We start from the raw sequence: 14,366 nt of genomic DNA, 5'->3' as shown, positions 1-14,366 counted from the left end.
TAGTTTTCAGTCTGAATTGCTGGAAAACTACACACTCAGCTGTGTTTATTTGGTAACACTGTGTGCAACCTATGGTTTTCTCTGATGGCTGTTTTACTGCTAGGGCCAACAGTTGGCAGATAGATTGCATTAAATAAAATCAAAAGTATAGAAAAAAAATCAACAAAAATAATAATTCTCTTTTTACCTGAAAATAAGTTTAATTTACATGATTTTATGTTTGGTACATAAATCTATTTCCCCTAAAATGGAATTTCTTGGGGAAAAAATAGATTTTTTTAATTTTGTTTTTTTGTATGAGGCTTACAGACAATATTTTAGAGCTGCTTAAAAATATATACTTAAACTTCTGCATTGACATGAGATAGGCAGTGACAACCTCATTTGCTGCATCCCTGGGGGTGAGGCCAGGCTGACCCCACTGCTGCTCTTCAGGGAGCTGCAGCTGCCGGGTTCTGCACCCTCGGCGCCGCAGACAGACGGACGTTGTCCCTCCCGCTCCACATGGTGGACACGGCATTCTCCATGGAGTTGTCAGAGCTGAAGTAGGGAACCCTCCAGGCACAGCAGCACTGCAGCTTCCTCACCTCGCAGCGGAACGTCTTGCTGAAGACGTAGTAGATGAAGGGGTTGTAGGCCGTGGAGGACTTGGCAAACAGGCAGGGCAGCAGCGTCACCACGGGCTGCAGGGAGTCGCTGGAGTTAAAGATGGACCAGAAGCTGGTGGCTGCATAGGGAGTCCAGGAGCTCAGGAATCCCACGGAGATGAGCACGGCCATCTGCAAGGGAACAGAGCTGATTGCACTTGGACAGACAGGGTTGGATGCCCTGGCACAGGAAGTGTGTGTGGGACACACCTGAACTGCAACAGCCAAAGCTGTGCTTGCTGGGCCCTCGTGACAAGAGAGACATTGAGCGTGTCCAGAGAAGGGAACTGAGCTGGGAAAGGGTCTGGAGCACAGGTCTGATGAGGAGCAGCTGGGATGTTGGGGAAGATGAAACAGGAAAGCCTTATAAATATGATTTCCTGGCAAAGGATTTTGAGAATATAGAAACTATAAGCGAGATTGAAATGAAAGCAAGCTTTGAGATCCCTCAGTTACTGAATGACTGGAAAACAATGGTGTGGCTGGACTGAAGGTAATCCCCTTTTGATGAAACAATACCCTCTGCTTGCAGAGAGGTCCAAGGGTCAGAGCAGACCCTAGAGCTTAGCAGAGGGGGTCCAAAGAGGAGATTTTAGGGTTTAAAATGTATGGTTTTAGGGTTTAAAATGTGTAAAACACAGTATGGTAATATAATGATTCTTATAGGCTGTATGTAAATGCTATAGGATTTGTATCTTGTACTAGATTGGTTAGTGAGAATTAGAATATTCAACACAGAAGAAGATTTATTGTATTGTAATGAGCTTGCTCTGTTACATTTTTGCTCTCTTACCCTTTTGCTCTCTTCCCCTCTCACTCTCTTACCCTCTCATCCTCTTTACCCCTCTCTTCTCTCAGTCCTGCTCTGAGCTGTGGCTGGCAGCTCCCAGCAGGGCCCTGCACCCAGGCCCTTTGCAATAAACCCCAAGTTCCACCACCTGGCTTCAGAGATCTCTCGTCTCCGTCAACCCCAACTGTCCTAGCCCTGGTGCTCCTACACTGGGGGAGCTCAGCCTGGACAAAAGGAGACTTAGGAGGACCTTCTCACTCACTAAAACCCCTGGATGCTAGAGCCAGGTGGGAGTCAGGCTATGCTCCCAGGTAAAAAATGAAAGGACAAGAGGAAATGCCCTCAGGTTGCACCAGGGGATGTTTAGATTGGATATTAGGAAGCATTTCTTCACAAGAGGAGTTGTCAGTCATTGGGACAGACTGCCCAGGGCATTGATGGAGTTACTGTCATTAGCAATATGTAAAAAAATGTGTTGCTGTGGTGCTTAGGGGCATGGTCAAGTGGTGGGGCCTGTCAGTGGTGAATTAATGGTTGGACCTGATGATCTTAGAGACCTTTTCCAACCTTAATGATTCAGTGATTCTATGACTGACCTCTAGAAAACTTGGATCAATTCTGCTTTTCCACAAGAAACGAACAACTGAAGCCCATATTTGGAAAAAAAATATATTAATACTTAATATTAATCTTTTAAAATCCTGTTTCCACACAGAATTTCTGTGTAGGTGTCTGTAATCTCATGATTCTGTGAGCTGTGCATGAGCAGAGCCAGCTCTCTGCCAGCTCCTGACTACTGCACACTCTTCCCATCACAGGGATAACTCACCAGGGTCAGCTTCTTCTCCAGTCTGGCTGCGTTGGGGATCCTGTCAATATTCTGGATCTCTTGGTATGCTTTATGAACCTTCCAGGCAATCCCCAGGTAACAGGCCACGATGGTCAGCGCAGGCAGCACCGTGCACAGGAGGAACATGCTCAGGATGAAGGAGAAACCATTGGAGGAGTTGTGGAATTTGCTCCAGGCTATGGTACAGGAGATGCCAAAGGGCTCAGGGCCATAGTAGCCCCAGCCCACCAAGGGCAGGATGGCCCAGAGCAAGGAGTAGAGCCAGATAAAAGCAATCAGGATGCAGACAGTGCTCTTGGTGATTTTGTTACCTGCAAGAAAGAGGAAGAGCAAGCCTGCATGGATCCCATCCCAGCCACAAGGGAAGTTATTTTGCCATAACTTCTCCTTAGACAGAAGAAAGGTGGCTCCAGATGCACCTGGGCTGCTGCTGCAGGTCCCTAACCTTGGGGCATCTAGAGAAACAGCGTCAGAGGATTGGATGAGACCTGAACACAGCCCTCAGTGCTCATCTGGAGCTTTGTAAGACAGAGAGCTTTACAAGATCAATTTCACCTTGAATGTGCTGTAGTCCCAGCCCAGAAATGCCAGGAGAATATTCCTTCCTTTTAAATTCCAGTGTTTTTGCTTGGATACAAATAGGAAGGGAAGGCAGTCTTGTCCAGGAAAACATTTGTGCTCTCCATTTCCAGGTAGTTTCACTTGGTAAAACTGAGAAGTGAAAAACCTCACTGTTTCATTCAGAATTTAATCAGGTCCTTCTGGGAACACCAGGATTTGATACTACACTAAAAGTTGAGGTTTATTCTGCTGTTACTGACCTGATAACCCCCACCACATTCCACAAAGCACCTCCCAGAGCAGCCCAGCCCAAACACAGCAGCACTAGGTGTCCTAGGGTGACATTATGATGCTTGTATCCCCATTCATGTGTTCTGTTTATGCTGGATATTATGTTCTGTGCCTTTAAGACTGGCTCTGAAGAGTGAAAGTTTTGTTTGGGTTTTCTTATCAGCCTGGCAGAACACACAGACAGGGCAGTACACAGTGCTGCTTTTGCTTTTCACTTTGCTCTTTCGCTTCTGCTTTGCTTCTGCTTGCTTTCGCTTCTGATAATAAGCTACTTTAGCTAAACAGTCCAAATTTCTTCCTGGAGTGTTTCTCCTTTCTTTTTTTTTTTTGGCCCTACTCGAACCTGCTCTGGACTGGGACCTGGAAACACCAAGAGTTTGCACCTTGTGGCTGCAGCAGCTGCCCCAGCGCCGGAGGGACTGAGAACAGAGTGACCGCTCCCAAGAGAGACTTTCTGAATTTGTCATCTTTTTAGAGCAGTGAAAGAGTGGTCTCATCCAATATTGTTCATTTTGTGTGCTGGGAATGCTGTACCTGTTAGATAAACAGGTTCTTTCCACTTCTCTGCAAGGAATTCTTCCCGAACCTGTTAGAGGGAGCGGCAGTGTGGGTTTGCTTTCTGGAGGGGCCCCATTTTGGAGATTCTCTACCAAATTTGCCCTAAACCAGGACAATAGGTGATTTACTCACTGTTGGATTTGGATGAGTTGGTGACGAGGAATCGAATCACGGCCATGGCACACAGGGTCATCATGCTGCAGACCCCAAAGAGGAAACCCATCAGGGCATAGTAGACACAGGAGGTGTCTCCCCCCAGCCAGGCGTGGCTCCAGGCAGAGGCAATGGCCAGGGGGTACATGCTGAGGGCCATGCCGATGTCTGCCACCGCCAGGTTCACTGTGAGCAGCTCCGGTGGCTTCAGCAGGGACGAGCGTCTCACAGCCGTGGCAAGGACGGCTGAATTCCCAAGGATTGTCAGGATGGCTGAAAGGGAAGGACCAACACAGACAGGAATATCACATGGTTAACACACCTGGGAAATCCACTGGAAGGATGTGAAGTGCCTGAGAGGGGCTACAATGGAGCTGAGGAGGGACCTCTTACAAGATTATGTAGTGATAAGGGGGATTGGCTTTAAACTGAAAGAGAGCAGGGTGAGATTTGATATTAGGTGTTCTTCCCTGTGAGGGTGAGGAGGCCCTGGCACAGGCTGCCCAGAGAAGCTGTGACTTCTCCATCACTGGAAGTGTCTAAGGCCAGGTTGGCAGCTTGGAGCAACCTGGGATAGTGGAAGGTGTCCCTGCCCAAGGCAGGGTTTGGAAGGTCCTGTCACTGCCTGCCCATGTGAAAAGTCACTTTCTGTCTTTTTTATAAGTTCCCTTTAAGTGCTGGAAGGCCACAATGAGGTCTCCCTGTAGCCTTTTCCAGAGAGAACCCCCCAGCTCTCACAGCCTGTCTCCAGAGCAAAGGTGCTCCAGCCCTCAGGGCACCTTTGTGGCCTCCTCTGGACCCACTCTAGCAGGTCCACGGATTTCTTGCACTGGGAAAGAATCTCCTCCCTTCTCCTTCCTGCTGAAGTACTCCAGCCATCCTGGCCACCTGACCCCTGCACTTCCCAAAGCCTTCCCTGTGTGTGACCTCCCTCACCTCCAATGGAGCCCCAGCACTGGGCTCTGAGCTGCCTGGCTGGTGCTACCTGGGCAGCTCAGAGTCCTTGCTGGTCCCCGAGAATTAGCATGGCTGTTCTGGGGGTCTCTGAGAGCAGTGGTGTTGGGGAAGATGAAACAGGAAAGCCTTATAAATAGGAGTGCCTGGCAAAAGATTTTGAGATTATAGAAATTATAAGCGAGATGGAAATGAAAGCAAGCTTTGAGTTACTGAACAACTGGAAAACAAGGGCATGGCCAGCTGAAGGTAATCCCCTTTTGATAAAACAACACCCTCTGCTTGCAGACAGGCCCAAGGGTCAGAGCAGACCCTACTAACTTTCCAGAAGGGGTCCAAAGAGGAGTTTTTAAGGTTTAAAATGTAACACTGTACGGTAATGTAATGATTCTTATAGGCTGTATGTAAATGCTATAGGATTTGTATCTTGTACTAGATTGGTTAGTGAGAATTAGAATATTCAACACAGAAGAAGATTTATTATGTTGTAACGAAGACCTCACTCTCTTACGCTTTTGTTCTCTTACCCCTTTACTCTCTTACCCTTTTACATTCTTACCCTCTCATGCTCTCTGCCCTCTCTTCTGTGGGGCCTGCTCTGAGCTGTGGCTGGCAGCTCCCAGCAGGGCCCTGCACCCAGGCCCTTTGCAATAACCCCAAGTTCCATGACCTGGCTTCAGAGATCTCTCATGTCCGTCTGTCCCGACCATCCCACTCCCAACACTCCAACAAGTGGGACCATGGGAGTTGTTTAGCCAGGGGCGTGCAACAGACCCAGAGCTTGCTTTGCAAAAGGAGCTGTCACACATACATAATTCAGGTGTGCCACAGGGCCTCAAAGTGCTGGTGACAGCAGTGTCAGAAGTACACGCACCAAACAACTCATTTTCTCTCTTCTTTCTAGTGAACATGGTGCTGTAGCAACATTTTGATGAAAGGTTTTCCTGAGAAGGTGTTCTCTAAAGTCAGAGGTGAAAGAGGGAGCCAGGAAAAGATTCTGCCCTGTTCCCTTGTGCCTGTGAATGCAGGAAGGCTGCATTTGCTCACAGGTACCACTTAAAGTGACCACAGAGGACTTAACAGAGGCACATGCAATAAAATGGAATAAATCTATTGGCATAAGTACAAAATCCTCAGAGATGTCAAGAGAAAGGCTAAACTGAAATGAGGACACACATCTGAGGCCCCGTGTCCCTCCTTCATTCCCTTTCTGACCCCACACCTTCACTTGCCACCTCTGGATGCCCTTGAAGGGCTCCTGAGCTCTCAGGTCTCTGTGTCTACACACAGGGATGATGCCCATGGGGGCTTGGCTGGCAGAGCAACCTGAGGCTCAGTGGGCAGAGCTCTCTCCACAGGCTGGGACATGGAAACATGGAACCATGGAATCCTTTGGACTGGAAAACACCTCTAAGATCATCGGGTCCAGCCATTCCCCAGCACTGACCAGGCCACCTCTAAAGCACGTCCCCAAATGCCACATCCACACAGCTTTTAAATCCTCCCAGGGATGGTGACTCCACCACTGCCCTGGGCAGCCTGTTCCAATGCTTCACAGTCCTTTCCATGAAGAAATGTTCCCTAAAATCCAATCTAAACTTGCCCTGGTGTAACTCGAGGTAATGTTTTTTTGTCCTGTTACTTGTTATCTAAAGGAGACCCTGAACCCCCTTGGCTGTCCTCTCCTGTCAGGGAGTTGTGCAGAGCCAGAAGATCCCCCTGAGCCTCCTTTTCTCCAGGCTGAGCCCCTTTCCCAGCTCCCTCAGCCTCTCCTGGTGCTCCAGCCCCTTTCCCAGCTCCATTCCCTCCCCTGGAGTCACTCCAGCCCCTCATTTTTTTTCTTGCAGCGAGGCTCCCAAAACAGAACATCCTCAGGCTTCAGGAGGAAAAATGAACCCAGTTCAGTTTCTTTGGTAAGAGCCCAGCCCTTGTACCAGATGCAGGAAGCAGCTTTGCCATCAGAGGTGACACCCAGGCCCAGCCTCTCCTTCCCCTTGACAGAAGCTCTTCCCTTCCATCTCACAGTCTGGCTGGCACAGGACAGACCCATAACTGTGGGACAGTAACCAAACAGCTGCTGATGAATGCTGCCACCCATGCTCTGCCCTTGTTCTTAATAAAAACATCATTTCATGGCACAAACCTGCAGCTCCAGTGAGTGGCAAAGCTATGGATAAATACAGCACCTGAGTCCAGCTCAGCTCACTGCTTTATTCCTGAGTCCCTGCAGGATGCAGTGAACCTGGCTGCCTCACAGGGCTCTGGATCCCTGCTGGAAGCTGTGCCTGGAGTTTCAGTGCCTCAGAGTCCTTTAGGAGAGGTGTGGGACTGCAGCATGGTGGAACACAAACATGGGGAGCTTCAGCCCCCAGCCCTCTTTTGCTGCCCCTTCCCATTGTGACTTAACTGCATCTATGTATTTGCCTTTCTGAGAGATGAGAGTTGACATCCTGACTTGAAAAAAAGCCCTTCATTAATTGTATTTGTAATTTTGTAATTTAATTAATTAATTCTCACCCTGAGTTGTGTTCTGCTGTGCAGAACAAGAGGAAATAAGAAGTATTAAAGTCCAGCACTTTTGCCCAGAGCCTCAGTTTTAAAGCACATGAAAATATAGGCTTGTCTTTCTTATGTCAGCTAGATTTTTCAAGAGAGCTGAAGGAAGGAATCTTAGGAAAAATTCAAGTGGAAGGCATGCCTAAACAAGTTCCACTCCTCTCCAAATGTACAAGGAGAAAACAAATGTCTATGTACATGCAAGAAGCAGACAAAGAAGAACACACTTAACTGAAGCCATAGGGTGGTAGCTATCCCCACTTTTATTTCATTTTCAATCTGCCTGCAGCAGGGAAAACAGCTGCTGCAAACCCCAGAACTGCTATTTGGACACCCTTTGCTGTTCTGTAGCAGTGCATCCTGCCCGGACACAGCAGAATGACACCTCTCCCACCCAGGGCCAGCCCACAGCTGCTTCCCCTGACCAGTCCCATGGACTGAGCTGCCCTGGCTCAGTTCTCAGGGCTCAGATGCCACAGAAAGTGACACACAACTAATTTCAAATACTTGTGATGCCACAGATGCTAATTTGTGCTGGCCATTCTTCAGCATCAAAACAAGATTCCAAATCCAAGACCGGAGATGAATCCTGGCTGCCAACCAACTCCAGGAGAACCTGTGGGGAAATATTTGCTGCCATTTCCCTCCAGGTTCTGCTGCCTGACCATGGCACAAACAGGGAATCCCTGTATCCTTTTCCCTGGCTCCAAGCAAACCAGCAGGTTGTGAACTCACCTATGATGAGAAGAAAGACCCCAGCTCCATAATCCACTACTGGGTGAAGTTTGGAAATGTACTGCTCCTCCATGGTCCCTTGGGGAGGTGGCTGAAGGTTTTCCATCAAAGGTGAAGACGCTGCAGGAGCAAAGAGCTCGTCCTCATAGTTTGCCTGCTGCAGGTGAGAGCTGGTGCCGGGTGCTGGCGGGGCTGGCAGGGACCCTTCTGCTGCCTCCCTGTCCTGCCTGTGGTGTGTCAGGGCAGCAGCCTGCAGTGAGAGGAAGTGTTTTCCCTCGGGAGGCAGAGTGAGAGCCAGGCAGAGCTGCTGCCAGCGCGACCCCGCCTGCCTGGCTGGCAGAGCATCTCTCCTCCCACCCCTCCTCTCCCACCCTTTTGCTCCTTGGCTTGTCGGGAAGATTCACAATGCAAATCTCCTCAGATGAGCAAAAACCCAATTGTTCTTCAACCATCAGCAGCCCTGGGAAATAAAGCCAGGCTGAGAAGGCAGGCAAAGGAAGGAAGGTTGGAAGAAAGTTTTGTTTTCCAGCTTTATGGGTGAGTGTGGGAGACACGAGGTTGGGGCAGGAATCTCTGAGTGGAAGTGTTAGAGGAAAGGTGTTTGCTGCAGGGGCTCAGCAGGCTCAAAGTCTACTGGAGGCAGGAATGTCTGAGCTGCTCCAGTGCAGAACTAGAGGATGCTCCGTCCAGTGTTGTCTAACAGAAGAGAAGCAACCTCTGAGGTCACTCTGTGACACTCCAGAGTTCTGACTTGGCCAGCAGCCACAGGAACACCTCACCTCTGTGTTTTCCTTCTCCTTGTAATATCTGAGCCTAAGATCATCATAATGAGCAACCTGTTTTAGTGGTGGCATCTCTGCCCATAGCAGGGGGTTGGAACGAGATGGTCTTTAAGGTCCCTTCCAGCCCAAACCATTCTGTGATTCTGTGATAAGGGATTTTAAAATTCACAAGAGCATTGAGGCATCTCAGGTGTGATTTAGGTGGAATTTAGGTGCTCAAGTATAGCTGTAACAGCCTAAACTTAGGAATCTGGGAGACTTTAAAAGCCTTCAGTTTCAGCAGGGTTTGTATATCTCTGAGAATGGAGACTCCACAACAGTTGTTCCAGCTCCTTTTAGCTCTAATTCTCACACAGTTCAGTAACAAAGAAACTCATGAAATCCAGCAGCTGCTCACGAGCTGCTCAGCGCAGGTGTCCTTCACTGAACATTCCTCAGCAGAAGAAATTCAGCTGAAAGAATGTGGGTGGTTGCTGCAATGCTCTTGAGGGGTGTACAAGCAAGACTCAATTTAGGAAAGCAGGATATATACAGTGGTAATCATAGCAGGAAGTTCTTCTATCAGAAAGGAATAAGAAAGGGAAGAGGTGATGTCTCAAAAATATGCTCAGAATGGAGAGTTTCAAGCAGCTTGGTCAATTCAGTGCAGTCTGTGCAAGGAAGAGAGGTTAGCATTTGATAGCATTTTGAGGGAGTGTCCTGGTTCTGACCAGGACAGGGTGAATTTCACAGTGGCCAGGAGGGGCATGGCCAGGAAATGGAGGTGATTCCATAGCACCTAGGCAGAACCACAACAGGGAGAATTGTCTGCTAGTGTAGCAAAAGATGCGAATCCTGTGGCAGAAAGCAGGAAATTGCCACATTCTGTCCCTTAATCCAGTATACAAACCCGTGGTATTGGTAAATTAAACAATGCCAGATCACTACAAAGAGGCTGGAATCTGACTGCTCACCTTGCTACATTCACAGAACAGCTCCTGGCACTGATTTGGGCTGGGCCAGCTGGCACTGTCCTGTCCTTCCCAGGCACAGGTTGGCTAAAATGAGCCCAGGATTGCTCCCCACAAGCAGTAACATCATCAGCTTTGAAAACAAAGTGTTTTGTTCCCTGACACAGATGTTGCCCTTGGGTTTTGCTCTTACCCTAAGTGTCAACATTTTGATTGTCAAAGTGCAGCCATTGGATGAGGATTGACTGTTTCAAAGTTCTCAAATAGAGCTTTTAATTCTGATAAAACCCTTTCTTGGTAAAATTCCTGGCCTATGCAGTCATCTCACCTAATGTTTCTTTTTGGTGAAACCATGGCAGAGGGCTGAGTTCAAGGAGCCTGATGTCACCCAGTCCCAGCCAGATCTCCTGCTTTCCCACTTGTTTCATGGTCCATCCTCTCTCTATTGAAATAAAACACTGCTTTTCTTCAGGCAAGCAGGGAGACCAAGGGCAAGATTAAAACGTTCTGCTGATAATTTAATTGCTAATTATTATTTAATTACTGGAGGCTCCAATGGCTACATCAGGAGCCCGGTCCTCTGCCAGCTCTTGTGGGCACCTTAGATTACACTGTGTGACTCTTTCACGCTGGTTTAGATGGCATTTCATTTATTGTGAAACCCTCAGCTTAGCATTCATATGGGGTAGGATTACATCAACAGCCCAGTTGCGAAATGGAAGAAAAGAAAATGAATGATTAAAACCAGAAGAGCTGATGGGTCCCAAACCCAGTGCATTATTCATGTATACTTTAACAATAGCAAGTTGTGCTCATCACCATCTTCCTGCACACCAGATCAAGCCATATGATCTGTTCACAGCAGCCCAAGTTAACACATCTTGACAGACCCAGATTTGGGGGGGATCATATTTTAGAATTGTTTTGTGAAACTTACTTTTGATTTAATAAAGCAGTCGTGAAATGAGGCAGATGAAGGATGAAGTTGATATCTTCTCATTTCTGACAGGTTATGTGAAACTTTAAGCAAAAAAATGAACTCACCATGAAACTATTATCCTTGATGTAAATATGGACAAATAAGTTTCCATTGTTGGCATAAAACAGGGTATGAGTTGAGGAATTACTTGATGCTTCCAAGTGAGAATGTCCTATGAGTTTATTTTTACTTTCCACAGGGAAAAACATAAAGAGTATTCTGAATTTGTAGGAACAAGGGAATTGCTCTGAATTATCAGTTTGCCACTATGTAGGGGTTCATTTTGAAAGATAAAATGTCTCAATGTGTGGAGCTGTTTGGGACGTGAATACTGGGTTGTGTTTGGTACCATATACCAAAATCACTGATATTTCCTGATATGTGGGAAGGGCTATGAATCTGGGTCCTTATCAGAAATGTCTATCAAAAATAGCCATGCATCATTCAGAGGAGGACATGCCTTTGTTATTCCTGTTTATCTCTGGCTGCTGTGTCCAGATCTTCTCTTTGCAAAGACTCTGAGATCTCCAGTGAGCAGAGTGAGTGCAAACAGTCTGTGGGGACAGGCCCTTTTTGAGTGCCCACTCCTTGCTGCAAAACACATCTGCCATGGTGCACAGGTCAGGCTTTTTGATTAAAAAATGCCACCTTTTCCAAACTCCTTGGAGGAGGCAACTTCATCACATTCTCCAGGAATTCCTACAACTTCTTTCCTTTTAAACATTTGTTTATTTCTGCAGTTTTACCTCTGAAGCTCATCTTTGAGCTGAGACCTTTAGCTGAGCTTCTCTAGCTTTCACCTCTATTTATGAAAATCAGAACACCATTTAAGTGGAATTCTCAGTCTCCTGATGAAGTTGTATGTTTTCAACAACTAAATCTTGTTTAAGCTGGCATTTGCAACCTCAAGCATAGAAATTTTTAAATTGTTATTTTCTGGCTGCCCGTGCTGACTTGCATGTTATTGCCTGAGGGGTTATTTACAAAGTCTAAATTCACTCTAGGGACACTAAACTCCCTAACTTCCCTTGGCAGGACCTGAAGAATCCACTTTGATCGATACATTTTGCCCTTTCACTACAACCAGTTTAATACATAAAACTTGGGTGTTGGTAAACCCAGTCCAAGTGAGTAACTTGGGTCTCAATAATTCCTGCTGGCTGCAGGCTGGGCCAGAGTGGCTGGAAAGCTGGAAAATGACCTGAAGGTGCTGAGGCAGCAGCTGAACATGAGCCAGGTGTGCCCAGGTGGGCAAGATGGCCAAAGGCACCTGGGCTGCCCCAGCCATGGTGTGGCAGCAGGGCCAGGGCAGGGATTGTCCCCTGTGCTGGGCACTGCTGAGGCCACACCTCAATTGCTGTGCACAATTTTGGGCACCTTCAGGACAGAAAAGACATTGAGAGGCTGGAGTGTGTCTAGGGAAGAGCAACGGAGCTGGGGAAAGCTTGTGGAACTGAAGCCAGAAGCTCACATTTATTAAACAAAGTCATTATTTCTTGTAACCATGATATTCATGCTGCACTGGTGAAAAAAATACCAGGTATGCAGTGAGGGAAGTCAGACGTGGAGTAAAGATGTCCCTGACATGACAAACCAGCTCTTTTCAACTGGGCAATAGGCTGCCCTCTCAGGGACAATTTTTTTTTCCTCCCCACCATCTCAAATTTGTAACGAAAGGTTCTAATTTGAGTAAACAAGGCAAAGGAGAAACACAGCAGGAAATAGGAGAGATTGGAGGTTAATTCAACATTAAAGTATGAAGCACACTACAGCTGTTTCAGGGGTGTGAGAAGACAGACAATTTGCACTAAGAGTGGAAAGGAAATGGCACCATAGGTGCTAAAATAAAATAAAAGCTACTATTGTGTCAAGAAAAGAGAAGAATAAAATGTATTGCCCATGGTATGGAATTTGACATTGCCAACTGCTCATATTTAATATGATGACCATGTTCCCAGACCTCAGTTTAGCAGTGGCATGAACAGCAATAACTCTCATTTTCAAGGGCTCAAAGACAAAACCATGCTCTGTTTATCAAAACATGCTGGATATTGCACAACTAATCACACAGGGACACTCTCTTACAGTTTTTTCCAACCATTTATTGACATGTAGGTTTTGGTAGCAAGCTCCACTGACTTCCTTTTCATTTTGGTCCTGCACTCCATTTACTCACGATTCCTTTGGGTCATTCAGACAATGGGGAAAAACCCCACAATTTGTAGAATGGAGCACACTATCCTCTAAAAAGCCAGATTCAACAGATTGGATCATTTAAGATTCTCCAGTTTTGTGTTACTGTAGCATGATGGCAACAAGGATGTGATTGTCTGTGATCCTAAGATCAGAAGTGTTCTGGAAGCAGAAAAACGGCCAACAGGACTGGGAGACAAGGGATCACAGTGTGTGGGGCTGGGACCAAACCTGCCCAGATTCCTCCAGCAGCACTGGAGCAGCAAGGCCAGCTCTGCAGGACTCTGCCCAGCTCCAGGACTAATCCCAGCTCTGCTCCTTTGTACATTTCTCATTTGACCTAGTGCTGATTTGGGCTCACCCCTTCCTCTTTTGAACAACAAAACTCAATCCTCTCCTTTTTGTAGGAAATCCAGAACCATGCTGAGGGACCATCCCTCCAGCAGCACAGGTGAAACTGGTTCTTCTCTTTGTTCCTTACTTTGATAGCGGGACTAGGATTTGGCAGAATGGAGACTGGGCAAAGCAGGCCTAGACAGATGTTTGGGATGCAGGGTGACATGGGACAGCAAACACTGCAGGGCTCTCCTGGACACTGGCATGAGGACAGTGAAACCCTCCCAGTGCTGCCTCTAAAAGAGCTCACTGGTTACAGCTGGTGGTGTTGTTCCTTGCTTCACTGAAAAGGAGAAAGGGGATTTGTTTCGAGGGAAAATTTTTACATTTATTTAAAGGTAGTCAGAGGCTACCAGAGTGGAAGATGTATTTATACAACCTTTGGGTCAGAGCTGATTATATACTGATAATCTTTACCCAAATGGTGTAACCCCGTTGTGTTGACACCATGGGCTCTCTGAACACTATTTGGGTGCACCCAGCTCTATTCCCTGTTCCAGTTTCCCTGCCAAGGCAGGCACAGAGCAGCCCAGGGATGTGATCCCAGTGCAGGCACGGCTGTGTATCCCATACAGAGAGTGGGGATGTTCAAGGGTGCAATCCTATGGCACTACAGATGAACTCAGTGTCACTGCCCTGGCTCTGCTGCTGCCTACTGTGTGACACTCCTCAAGTCACTTCCTTCCTCTTGCTGCCTCTGATTGACCCTCTGAAATTACATTTCCCAAGGTCTGACTGATCTCCAGCTATTTCTGCCCAGTGCCTGGTAACAAAGCAGCGTTGTTGTTGGTTTGTGCCTCTCAGCACCATTGTGACACAACAATAGTTCTAAAAGGCCAATTTTCTTTCATATTAGAATTACTCTTACTAATTTCTAAATAGATCCATGCTGGGAATTCAAAAATGCCAGGATTACAACTTATTATTTAGAGAAAAGAAAAATAGCTGAGACTGAATCTCATAAAAAAACA

At 47.0% G+C, this 14,366-nt stretch overlaps 1 protein-coding gene across 1 annotated transcript; it reads right to left on the bottom strand.

Annotated features, from left to right (window-relative positions):
• Positions 1-177: 177 nt before the first annotated feature.
• On the bottom strand, positions 178-8,440 carry LOC135445087 (opsin-5-like). Its single transcript, XM_064707117.1, has 4 exons — positions 8,096-8,440; positions 3,830-4,123; positions 2,267-2,598; positions 178-779 (listed from the first exon to the last, which is right to left on the bottom strand). Exons 1-4 carry the CDS (start codon positions 8,199-8,201, stop codon positions 432-434), a joined length of 1,080 nt encoding a protein of 359 aa, XP_064563187.1. The 5' UTR covers positions 8,202-8,440; the 3' UTR covers positions 178-431.
• Between the last annotated feature and the right edge of the window lie 5,926 nt (positions 8,441-14,366).

This window comes from Zonotrichia leucophrys, chromosome 3, assembly GCF_028769735.1.
Source record: "Zonotrichia leucophrys gambelii isolate GWCS_2022_RI chromosome 3, RI_Zleu_2.0, whole genome shotgun sequence".
NCBI classification, from domain to species: domain Eukaryota; kingdom Metazoa; phylum Chordata; class Aves; order Passeriformes; family Passerellidae; genus Zonotrichia; species Zonotrichia leucophrys.
This window is presented reverse-complemented; position numbering and strand designations above follow the sequence as displayed.

Coding starts and splice junctions, on each gene's coding strand:
- LOC135445087 (XM_064707117.1), bottom strand. CDS start 8,201: ATGGAAAACCTTCAGCCACCTCCCCAAGGGACCATGGAGGAGCAGTAC. Junction 4,124..8,095: donor GGTCTTTCTTCTCATCATAG/GTGAGTTCACAA, acceptor CTTCCCTTTCAG/CCATCCTGACAATCCTTGGG. Junction 780..2,266: donor TGGAGAAGAAGCTGACCCTG/GTGAGTTATCCC, acceptor GTTCCCTTGCAG/ATGGCCGTGCTCATCTCCGT.